The 12,440-nt window shown below is 40.6% G+C and overlaps 1 protein-coding gene across 1 annotated transcript in view; it reads left to right on the top strand.

The window, feature by feature from the left end:
• The window catches only part of CAPN8 (calpain 8), a 29,071-nt gene that overhangs the window by 14,749 nt on the left and 1,882 nt on the right, over positions 1-12,440 (top strand). Inside the window, exons 8-18 of the mRNA XM_072332217.1 lie at positions 914-988; positions 1,964-2,124; positions 2,840-3,015; positions 4,907-4,918; positions 6,645-6,856; positions 7,397-7,433; positions 7,905-7,970; positions 8,874-8,931; positions 9,475-9,539; positions 10,671-10,739; positions 11,716-11,794. Coding sequence (XP_072188318.1) covers positions 914-988; positions 1,964-2,124; positions 2,840-3,015; positions 4,907-4,918; positions 6,645-6,856; positions 7,397-7,433; positions 7,905-7,970; positions 8,874-8,931; positions 9,475-9,539; positions 10,671-10,739; positions 11,716-11,794 — 1,010 coding nt within the window. The remainder of the gene's footprint in view (positions 1-913; positions 989-1,963; positions 2,125-2,839; positions 3,016-4,906; positions 4,919-6,644; positions 6,857-7,396; positions 7,434-7,904; positions 7,971-8,873; positions 8,932-9,474; positions 9,540-10,670; positions 10,740-11,715; positions 11,795-12,440) is intronic.

Genomic DNA, 12,440 nt, shown 5'->3' with positions numbered 1-12,440 from the left:
GAGTTCTATATCTGACCAGTATGTGATTCACACTGGAGAATTCTAATAAAAAAAGATGATGACTCAACTGAGGACCAGAAGCTTGAATAGCTGTTGGAAGCTGTCAGGGCGTGGATTCTCATAGGGATGGAGAAACAACAAATCACTTATTTTTATTTTCATAATGGTGTGTGTTTTACTTTTATTTGGGCCTCGATGTATCTTTTGTAATCACTTTTTTGAGATCTCAGATTCCTTGCTTGACCACAGTACTGGTGCTGATATAGAAGATATGATTAAATGTTGTAATTATTTCTATCTTTATCAGAGCTGCTTTGCTCAGCCCTAAGATAATGTGTCTCTGTCCCCACACACCATATCCTGGTCTCGCTGCACCTGTTTTACTATGGGACAATCCTATTGAGACAGGTACTGAACTGCACAGCCACATGGGAGCAGACAAAGTCAGAATCTGGCTTTCTGCACAGTGACATTGGAGTGGGAATGAAGCAATGCTGCTTTTTGCAGGATTTTGTTCTAATTCCACCTAATGGCTTTCTTATTTTTGATAACCCCAGCAGCTGAGCTTATGTCATTTCCCTAGGGAGAATATCAGGCATCTCTATAGTTCTTAAAACTGTAAAATTCTTCCCTTGCTTTTTGGGCTGCATGTTACTCAATCCAGCCAGCCTGCAATATTTGCATTTTCTGCCTCCTCAGTTCAAGGCTTATTTGTTGCAGTTTTGGTTGCAGTCTGATTCCAGCTCTATGTGCTGTGTTGCAGTGTGTAGCTCCACTGGAAGGGGCAGAAGGTCTAACTGTTGTAGAAATACATAGATGTTTGCCAGCTGTGACTGAAGACAGAAGCTCACTCTCTGACCTCATTGCGGAATGAAATACAACTGAGCAGGTTGCTTTTGTGCTTTGTCTGCAGTGCTCCTGAATGGAATTATATTGATCCCAAACAAAAACAGGCTCTGGATAAGCAAGTAGATGATGGAGAATTTTGGTGAGCATCATTAATTAGTGCAATCATTTGGATACTGTACTTGCAAATGTGGTTTTTAAGCAGTCCTTTCAGTTGGATGGAGAGAAACTGCTAGCACTGAGTTATCTCGTGTAGGTGGTTAGCCTCTTGTTTATCTCCCTTCCCATTTAAATATTACCTTTTATTAGAGCTTGGATAACTCAGTGCTTACTCAAAATATAGAGACCAGATGGTAATAAAATTAACGATGTGGCAGGAATGAACCTCATATACTTTATATTTTGAGTCTTGTTTTTTTGCCTGAATGCTACTCACTAATGAAAAGGTTCAGATTGTCAACAGGGGAAGAATCTGTTTACCCAAACCTGATGGAAATACGGTGTAAGCTAGGTGATTTTGTGGATCAGTGCTGAAGCCATATCACTGTCCTAGTGCAGAAAGAAAAATGCCTGCCATCTTTCAGGACAATCAGCTGTGTGGGACATAAAGTGATGAGGGCTGAGAACAGACCTCTGCTTGCAGCATGAAGTGATTGAGGTCTGTTACTCACAGACACCTACTAAAAATGGTAAAAATAAACATATACAAAAGTTTCAAATCAGTATACCAAACTGAGATGATTTTTCTGCAGTGACTCTTTAATAAGGATCAATTTTTGCTCCCACTTAATAGCATTTTTCTGCAAGTTTTGGTACAGTATTTTTACTGAGTTTACTTAGAAAGCACAGCCCATGAGGGGCTGAACATGACTGAAGATGACAGAGAATGTTACCACTGTAATATGTAACAGCTTTTGAGAGCAGTTGTCTTCATGAAATAGCATTCATTCAGGGAGCAGGAAATTTTGCTTCCCCAAAGCCAGTCCTAAGACTCAGAGTTTGATTAAATGGAGCTTTGGGCATCTCTTTAGTACCAACATTTGCTTCCATGGTGGGAGAGGCATCCACATGCAGTTGCTTTGACTGATGAACTAACCATGGTTTTTCTGTGCTCCAGGATGGCATTCTCTGACTTTCAAAGACAGTTCACCCGCTTGGAGATCTGCAACCTGACTCCTGACACACTGACAAGCAACCAGGTCAACAAATGGGACCTGACTATATTCAATGGACAGTGGATACGGGGTTCAACAGCTGGAGGCTGCCAGAACTACCCAGGTGGAGATCCAGCCAAGTGGCCATTTGGTGAAATAAACTACAGAACCACAAAAATAACTGCCTGTGAACTGGGGGTGGCCGTAATTGGGAAGGGTTTGGAGGTACAGAACTCTTTGTGTGGTTTAGAGAGTAAACCAAAGTTTGGCAGTCTAAACCAAGACCTAATTTACACTCATTTCCTTGTCAGGGATTATCAGCCCACTGAGCAGTTAATTCATGGCCATATTCTTTTTATGTTTTTTCCCTTTGTGTGCTTTCCCTACTTACATGGCTTTTGCTACTTACTGGAGTAATTCTCCAAAGGGCTGGGTAAGCCAGGAAAGTGTCATAGATCAATAGTAGCGCTGCCTTACATTCATTTTCAGGTTAGACCTCTGGAGAGAATGCCTGATATTTGGTCTTCTTGAAACAAAACTATCCTTAGCCAAGGACATTTCCTGAAGATAAATGACTGATGGGAATGAATGGTATCAGCTCCTCCCTCTTTGTCCTTACACCCTAGGAAATACCACAGTGTTTTGATTTGCTATGGCTCCAACTGATATACAGCATAGCCACGAAACACATAAAAACCATGGAATGTACTGGAAAGGTTTGGATAAACTCCAGGCAACTGTCCATCCAAAGAGATTTTCTCTGTAATTGTAGTGACAACTATTCTGGCTTCAATGACAACAAAATCTCCTCCTTTTTGTTTTGCCTTGGGGATTTTTAGCAACATACTGGATCAATCCCCAGTTTAAAATCCAGCTGGATGAGCCAGATGATGATCATGAAGGGAGTTTGAATGAGCCATGCTGTACTATATTGGTGGGCTTGATGCAGAAGAACCGCAGGAGACAGAAGAGAATGGGAGAAGGTCTGCTTAGTATTGGTTATTCACTCTATCAGGTACAGTTTATTCCTCACTGAAGGTTTTATTTACTGTTACCCTGGCAAAAATTAGTCATGTGTTCATCTTGACATTCAACACTATATTTCAGTAAGAATTAGATTTTGCAAGATGGCTGAAAACCTTCTCTCTTCTCTTTCTGACCAACATAATATGGGAAGATTCAGGAAAAAAATTGCTCAGTATTTGTCTTATTTTAACAGGGAAAGGGTGTAAAACTGGAGGCAATTAATTTAGCAACAGGCTCAATGGGAGCCTTCTCTTTCAAAATCTGAATGGGGACAGTGTCAGGGTGCCAGGCAGTTCCAGATAAGTGGTTCTGATTACAGCTTATCATCAGTTCTCAGTATCATTTTCTTTATTTTTTGCCCTTTTATTTGAAAATTGTTTTGATCCATTGTCTACAATGTTATTGTTCTGATTCAGCTTTGGGGTTTTTTTGGTCTTTTTTTTTTTCCTCCCAGGATTGCTTCTGTCTCCATAGATATAACATAGGGAAAAAGTCTGTAGTGCTGTCTCTAACTTTTGTGGTGTAAAGGCAGAGAAGCAAATACAAGAATTTCCAACCAGTATTATACTTCCCAAGATCGTATTTGGGTGAAAAGAAATTTAGTGTCCTATAGATTTCTCTGGATGAAGATTATTAGCCATCATAGATTGGGAGTCACTGATGTTTGTTAATATATTTGGTAAGGGATGATTCAAAACTAGGAAGGATATTCTCTAGGGCCGAAGTGTTTGTATATATTATTGGTTCTCACCTTGTACTTTTCTGAGTTGCTGTTGATTGTCAAGTATCCTAGCCTACTGGCATTCTAGGATTTGCACATGAAGGGTGTTTGTCTGCTCCTATCTCTGAGAACAGCCCTGTAGAAGATAGCAATGCATTTTTGCTTTATATATATTTCATGCCATCTGCCTCCTCTGTGATCTTTTTCATAGAGTAGGCTTGGTGACTCTTAACAAGATGAGGCTTTTTCTTTTAAAAGAAATGGATGCTAAATCATCTCATGTAGGCACACAGCTATGATCCAAGTTCTCAGGTCATGAACTGCTGTAGATTTATATCACTGCAGTTGATGCTGTGGCCAAGGACATAGCCGTTGTCTGTATTATACGAGGTAAAAATGTGTGTGCCAAGCCCTACCTGCCTTGCAAAGCTTTTTTTATGTTGTGTAGCTTATCACTGAGCTTCTGACCCCCTAGTATGTTGGATAAAACAAACAAGACCCAAAGGGCCATCTTGGGCAGTTCAGAAGTATTGTATGGGTGGTACTTTAAACAGCTTTTCTGGGCCTTGTGAGCACAGTCTCTTTTGCTTTTGCTGGAAACCGTACCCCTGAGACTGCTATTTGATCTTGAAAAAGCTACCTTATATTCAGAGGTACAAATGTACACATATTTAGTTAATATAGAAAAGGCCAAACACTGTAATTCGCTACTTATTTTACGTGCCTTACAACGGACTAGTCATCCTCAGGCTTCTTGCTGGTGACAGCAGCCTTGCACTTTCATCAGCATTCCTGTAACAGCAGGCTGGTAGATTTTAGGTCTGTTCATTTTCATCTTAGCAAAGTAGGGCCAACCTGTTGACTTTCCTGGCTGAACATTTCAAAGCTTACTGGAATATTTCCAACTGATAATATCATTCGCAGCACCATATCTGGAGAAAAGCAGTTGTATTGTGTTGATTCCTCTGGATGAAGGTCCCTTTTGTCTTTTGGTACTGCTCTAGCACAAGCTAGGTCTTCATGGTAACTGATACTACAATGTGTGGTAGTAAGTGGAAATGAAAACTAAGTGCCCAAAGAAGGTTTTATCTCTTTTAATCTAATGATAAAAATGCCTACGTAGCAACCCTTTGACATCAGCTCTTTCTTTTGCTTTCAGATTCCACAGGAGGTATGTAATTGCTGCTGAAGACTTCTTCCTTCCAGATGGGCACTTCTTGTGCCATTCTAGCTACCAGGAGGATTTGCTGCTTGTTAATGACAGCTATTCTTTATCACTGGACAACAATCTCATGTTCTAAACAACCAATTCCAAGGGACTGGGGCATGAAGCTTTATTACAGATGTTTGAATCCTCATCCTGATCTCATTTATACCTCTTGAAATTTGATTCCCACTTATTTTGTACAACAGAGGTCAGAATTTGTCTGCTTAGTACAGCTGGAGGCAGAGTCTCTGCACTCTAAAACTTAGAAAATGTAGCTAATATTTTTTAGAAGAAATGCCAGACTCTGTGGATCCATTCCTTTTATAGTTCTGAGCTGGGGCTTCTGGTAATGAAAAAAAACCACAACAACTCAGCTCAGCCTTCCCAAATCCTCCTAGATGTCAATAACAAGTTAAAGAGAATTTCATTCTTAAAGAAAGAGACCCCAGGGGTGTCTGGCAGTAGGAATAGCCTATACTCGTTACTGAGGTCCAGCACTCTGCACTGCCAATTTTTCCTAGGCTTTTCAGCCCTTTTCTTCCTCCTCAGTTAATGAATGTGTGGTCGTGTAGCAATTAACTGTGTTCTTTTAACAGCCTTGCAGATGCAAAGGGAAAATGAGCTTTATATGTTGAAAAAGATATGGGATCTGACTTCTTAATCTTTGCAGTCTAATCCTAGCTTAAGATAGATGGGGAGAAAGGACAACGTTGTTGAATAAATAGCAAATCCAATCTTATCTTTTGAACAAAGCAGGGGGGAAAAAGCATTTTATTCTACAGTTTATGACAAAAATACTGAATTACTTTCAGTAATTCAGGATTTTGATAACATCATTTTACGTTCCGATCTTAGACAGAAATCTTATCTGCATCTGATGTTACAAACCCCGTGACAACTATTTAGCAGTTATTGTGGATCACTGAATCATACATTTTGAAACATATCTCTGTGAAGCAAAAGTCACAAAGAGGAGATTTAAAGAAGAGATATTATTCATACACTGCTGTTTCTTGTTATATCAGTATTATGTTTTGTGAGCTATACAGCATTTCACATTTAATAAAATACTGATATTATGGAAAAATTAAGTACAATTTTTGCCATATTCCAAAGGAACGGCTTTAGTATTACTGACAGAAATTGGTTAAATCATCTAATTTGGCCCCATAAGTCTTACCCTTCTGTCTATTGCCACTTTGTTCTGTTTGCTGTTCTCTTCTTCGTGTCTAAAGAAATCAGAAACTGTAACTCCTGTGTAATTAGGAGGTCTATCTCATATTATCAATTGCTGAAAGACATTCTGAAATTTAAATTAGTCCAAGAGCAGCCTATGAAACCAAAAATTACTCATTACATGGACAACTCGAGTAGCTAATAGTTTGACCAGATTTGAGTGCGCATTATGTTCCTTTTAGTTATTCTATACCACTGTAAATTGTATTCTATATCACTGTAAAGAGGCATGTGAAAAACATTTATCGAAAAGGGTACTTTCGCTTTCTAATTACCTGCCTTCCTGTCTCACATGACAGAACCCTGGTGGTTACCTCTTACACCATCACTCACACAGTTATTATTTTATGCTAAGAAAAACTTGAGATGGGTTTTAAGCATTGAAATTTAAATAGAATTGCTGGCTTGCCAGTAAACTGTCAAAAGTTTTCTAACAAAAACATGTTTCCCGCAGCTGGAAGATAACAAAGACATTCATCTGAACCGTGCTTTCTTCACAAGGAACCAACCAGTAGCCCGATCTGAGACTTACATCAATCTGCGTGAAGTCTCCAGCCGCATTAAATTGCCCAAAGGAGAGTATCTCATTGTGCCATCCACATTTGAGCCTTACAAAAATGGAGAGTTCTGCCTTCGAGTTTTTTCTGAGAAAAAGGTTAAATCTCAGTGAGTATCTTCTATGAAATCTTTCTCTTCTGCTGGTGAGACCCATACAGGTAAAGTATCTACCAGCAATTTATCAGCAAAATAGGCTGATTTCTAGGGCCTGTTTTCTTCTACAGTCTACCATATGTGACGTGCACATCCATGTTAAAAAGACACAGCCCTTCGAGTGGCCTCTGGCAAACACTGAAGTAGTATCTAAATCCCTCAGGTGTGTGAGATGTAGCAGTAGTTTCCACAATTGAAGACTGCAGAGGAAGGTTCTGAAAGTAGAATGATGGTTTTAAAAGTGATTGTATCAACAGCAGCCACTGAATGAAAAAACAGGAGTCTGGATACAAGATAAGAACAACAAGGCTGGATTTCCCAAGGAAAATATTGACAAAGTTGGACAGACAGAGGAGGGATGACGAACATAGGAAACAGGGAACCTAGAGGCTTGTTCTGTACATTTAGTACATACTTTGCAATTAAAAATTTTTGCTAATGATTTGAATAAGTCATAATTTCTGGTTATTTAATTTATTTGTTTGTTTTTCTTAGGATGATTGGTGACATGGTGGCTGCAAAACCATATGAGGTAAACACCCCAACTAGACAGACTTTTTTTGTAATAGACATTGCTTCCACATAGTGGGGAAAAACAGATGTGGGATTTTTGTTTCTCTCCTGAGCTGAGATCATGGTAGGAAAACACCTACTATGTACTTTGTGCTGAATGGAGTTTGGTTACAGAGATTCTTTACTTGCCTCTATGGCTTAGCTTCACATCCATTTTCATGTACCTGGACTCATGTGGCACAAAAACTGCATACATCCAGGCTTGGTTGGAACACCTGAAACTGATCTTTCATCCAGGACAGGCAGAAGATGGGGAGGGCACTGAGAGATCTAAGGATTTATGGAATGCTTCTCTCTTGATATTCATGTAGAGCAAGCTCTCCTTTTCCCTTTCTGTAACGCATCCATCGTAAAGCTCCTTTATGATATCCACATCTCCCTTTTAAGAACCGTGTTGTAAACCACAAACTCGGTCATCTCTTTCCTCTAGCCTCACATTGATAACAAAGATATAGATGATGAGTTCAAGACTCTCTTTCAAAAGCTCTCTGGAGAGGTAAGTGGATTAAAATGAAAGGAGAAAAAATGGGACCTTTAGCTGTTATGGTTATGCAAATATTTGGCCTGCCAATTCCTCTTTCTGCCTGGTCTTCAAAAAACAGGCAGTTCTCCCCTTTTATTAACTCACAGCTTCAATTCAATTTATTTTACAATAGAACAGTTCTACTACATTTTTCCTCTTATTGGTGCAAAATGTGATTTGTTCACTCAGCAATACTAGGTATGGAATGACTTGAAAATATGGGTGATGGGAGTGAGGACTATGAAGATATTATTCCATGGTGAAATAAATTGCCTGTGGAGTTAGCATATAAATCTAACAATTGGCTATTTGTTCAATTGCTTCCTTTTTGTTTAGAAGCCCCAGGAAACAGAAAGCCGATGGCTGAACTTTCTCTCTGTTATTGTATCTACAAAACCTGCTGTGCCAGCCTGTGGCTGCCTCTTCAGATGTGCTCTTAATGAACAGGTGGCCAGTGGCAGCTGGGGGGGGGGGGGGGAAACATCTTGTTAGTTAGAAAAGCATTTGTGAGTTTTGAGATGGCAATTTTAGTCTTGTTTGACTGCAGTATCCATAAGCCTGAAATATCTCAAATGCTCTCCTGAATCTTTTTAGCTGAGAAAGGAACAAGAGCAATGATCCCACTCAGTCAAATCTGATAAGAAGTTAACATTTACTGGGCCATGTCCCCATGGCACCCAACAAACCACTTGCTTCCCAATTGAAATGCTAGGAAATATTCATTGTTTCTGAGGATCTCCTTCATGTGATATCAGCAGGTAAATGAAGAGTTAGAAAAAAATCAAAGATTTTGCCCTAGAGTAGGGTGACAGTGAATGAATATAGTCTGCTTCAAATGCTTTTCATCTTAACATTTTAAACATGTTTTCTGTCCAGGACTGTGAAGTGACTGCAACTGAACTTCAAACTATTCTAAATAGGGTTTTGGCAAAGAGTAAGTACCATTATTTGATTCACACTGAATGCAGCTCAGAGGTAAGGGCTGAAATGATGAGTCATAAAGTTTGCCTTTGGTTCAAACTGACACCTGCACATCAATCTCTTAGCACACAAGTAGGATCTGTGCTGACAAAACCCAGCTCTGTCAGCTAAGGGTGACAGAAAGATGAAGTTTTGTCCCAGCTGAATTTCTCCCGGCAAAACATCACCTGGTGCTCCACTTCCAAGAGTTGCTTGCCACTGTCCTGCAGAGACACCATGCTCCATAGCACAGGAGCTTTTCATCTGCTTTCACTGTAGGAAAATATTTTTATTTTGCTGTGTATCTTCTGTAGACAGATAGAGGCTCACCAGTCCCAAAATCCAGTGCATTCCCTTTTTAAAAAGTCATGTTAATCAGCTGGAAGGAAATGGTGGAAGAAACTGCAGAACATTCACTTTGCTAGCAAGATTTTAAGGCAACTCCAGCATGGTCTACAGAAAAGAATTTTGTCTAAGAAATATTTCTGACTTTGACTTTTTCTTCTCTTTTGAACAGGAAAGGATATAAGAAGTGATGGATTCAACATTAACACTTGCAGGGAGATGATCAGCCTTTTAGATGTATCCTTTGGATGTCATCACCTTTAAAGTTTCTGGAACTCCTTTGCAGAACTTCTTGGTCACATAAGACTAAGGTTACGTTTCTGTTGTCCTGGCACATAAACTTCAGCCAAGCTGCTCTATCAGCTTAGAGTGGCAGAAACCTGAATCATCTCATAGTCAGCTGCTTCTCTCACCTGCTCTGTACCTCTCCTTGCTTAAACCTTTCCCTAAAAACAGCAGAAAGAGAAGCAGAATGTTCTGCCTGGACACACCACCAGTGCAGTCTCAGAAGCATGTACAGCATGCTTGGCAGGAGGCAGATTTTAAGCACAGCTCAGCTTCTATCTCTAAATTGGGTACTGCTCCTAGAACACAGAGCCCAAAGCAGCAGAGACAAACTGGAGGGCCTTCCCAATTCTGTATAACCTGTAGGACGTGTGGGAGCTGATGAGCTTTGCACAGCCAAGGGAAAGTAGTCAGCTCTTCTGGCCAGCACTACCTTGATGGCCAAGGGCCAAGTAGTAGGGACAAAAGCCATGTTGACAGGGTTGCACTAGTGCTGGTCTCATGACATGGTTACGCTGAGGTCAGAAGGGATTAAATGTGGTGCACTGGCTCTTAGGAGAACTCATGCCTTTGCCCTACACTCTGCAACCTCCTAAAGCCATAAGAGCAGCTCAGTAAGTTCAGCATCATAGGGACCAGCTCCTTATTTATCCGTAGTTTCCCATAGGAAGGGATGTTCAGGACCCTGAAGGGCACAGATGAGTGCTCTGTAGCCTACTGCTACTGTTCACTTGCAGTTCCTTCCTCTGGTTTCTAACACTTGTCCACCACAAGGCCAATCATTTGTTTCCCAAAAGACTTCAACCTGTTCTTAACAGCACAAGATTGTGCTTGTGTATTTGGCAATCCCATATACCATTACTCAAGAATGCAGGTATCCTGGAAATTCTTGGCATACATTTATCTAAGCAAATATAAAGCTGTGGGCATGTCTGTGTGAGATGGAGATGTGTTATGAATGAGAACTTCTATTGCATCAAGATTATAGTGTGTTGGGCGAGCTATTTTTAATCACTGGTTACTCTCCAGTTTTGGTGAGGATAGAGGAATCCCGATTTTTGAATCATTACTTAACATTCCAAGACTAATGGGACCGGCTCCTTGGGACTTACAGAATTCAAGACGCTTTGGATGAAGATTCAGATGTATTTGGTAATGTAATATTTCTGACCGTCTCTCCTTCTCTCACAGCTCTAAAGATCCAGAAATATGGGAGGGGTTAAGATACACATGGAAGGTTTCCTTCTCATATAGTTGGAGTTTGTTCTGAGGCCAAAGAAATATCTCTGATTTACAAGGGCATTAGCAAATTCTCTTTCATTTTAGCCCCACCATTCTCCATAATTTGCAAAACCTGGGAAACCAGATCAGCTGTCTTCTTGTTGGCAAAGGCAGCTGTCTCTGCTGCATGCTGTATTAAAGCTCACTTGAGCTTGTCTCCTCACCACTGAGGTATGATACTTTACTATGAGCAACGGCACGCAAAAGAAATATTTTCAGGACCTATCAAAAACCTGTCCTTGTATTTTTAAGTTCTATACACATGCTGAATTATTTTCTTTCTGACAGAAGATACAATATCCCAGGAAGTTCACCCAGAATCAAGCAGTCTAAAGGAAGGTCAAATTGGTACCTGCTGCTACTCTGATTGATGCTGGTTATCTCAGAGCATCTGTCCCAGAGGACCATAAGGAGAGCTCTCCTCCATGCTGGGGCTGCTGTTGGCAGAGCAGCCCTGAGAGCCGATTCCAGTCTGTGCTGTTGGTCTGGGTGATTTCTAATTCTGGATAATAAACCCTCTGGCAATAGGAAGCATCTGTCATCTTATCTGAAATATTAAGAAAAATGGACTTTATCTGTTGCAGTGTTTGCCAAGTGATAGGATATTTTCCTCAATGGCCTGTCTGTGACCACATAACATGGAAGCAGGCAAGCTGCCAGCCCACGGGAATATGTATCCCAGTCTACCCTACTTACCAGTAGCTACTCGAAACACTTCCCTTGCTCATTAATGTTTCAAGAGCTTCAGCTGGCAGGGGCAGTGTATCCCAGCCATCAGAAACCTGAGGTTGTAGGTTGTGTGCACATAACTTAAGAGTTCTCACATTCCTTCTTTCCTCTGCTGCAGGTAATCTATAGGAAGGTGGACAGAGACTACTCGGGTACCATTGACTCCCATGAGATGCGAAATGCTCTCAGCGAGGCAGGTGAGCCTTGGGGTTGCCATTGGACTGGTGCAGTTCTCCACTCAAAAGCACCAGGAGTGCAGTAGGGAATTTTCATGGCTTTGCTTCCCTCCTGTCTCCTAAATCAGAGCATTGTAAGTGCTGTTCTCCTGCCCCGGTAGTCCTTTATGCTGTTATACACATCAAAACTCATCTGCTCTGCATTCAAAACTACTGACATTTTTGTCCATGTTGTGGTTATTTCTTATCCATCCGATTATTACTTGCTGTATTTCTGTCCTCATTATTTCCTAATCTAATTGTTCCCCTTCAGAGTTATGTCCAGACCTTCTTTTTCCTGCATTTCCTTCTACCACTGATCTCTACAGTGGAGAAAGAGCAAAACTGATCCAGACATTCCCCAGCCAGATCCTTTCTGCTGTGTGCTATTCACTTTTGAAGCAGTGCTTGCCAGCTCGGGCCTATCTACAGGAGCACTGTGGTTTTTTTTGATCTCTCTTCTTCTTGATGGAGTCTATGTGAATGATTCAGAGGCAGAAATAGCACTGATATGGGCCTGAATACAGCCCAGTATGTTATGTGAGAAATTGGCTCTACTGCAATCGCTGCTATTCAGCTACAGCACTGAGACTCGCTAATTAGGGATTTATCTGGGGAATATAGGATT

The sequence above is a fragment of the Excalfactoria chinensis genome, chromosome 3 (genome assembly GCF_039878825.1).
Source record: "Excalfactoria chinensis isolate bCotChi1 chromosome 3, bCotChi1.hap2, whole genome shotgun sequence".
NCBI classification, from domain to species: Eukaryota; Metazoa; Chordata; class Aves; order Galliformes; family Phasianidae; genus Excalfactoria; species Excalfactoria chinensis.
Note: the sequence above shows the minus strand (reverse complement) of the source record. Positions and strands in the feature narration are given on the sequence as shown.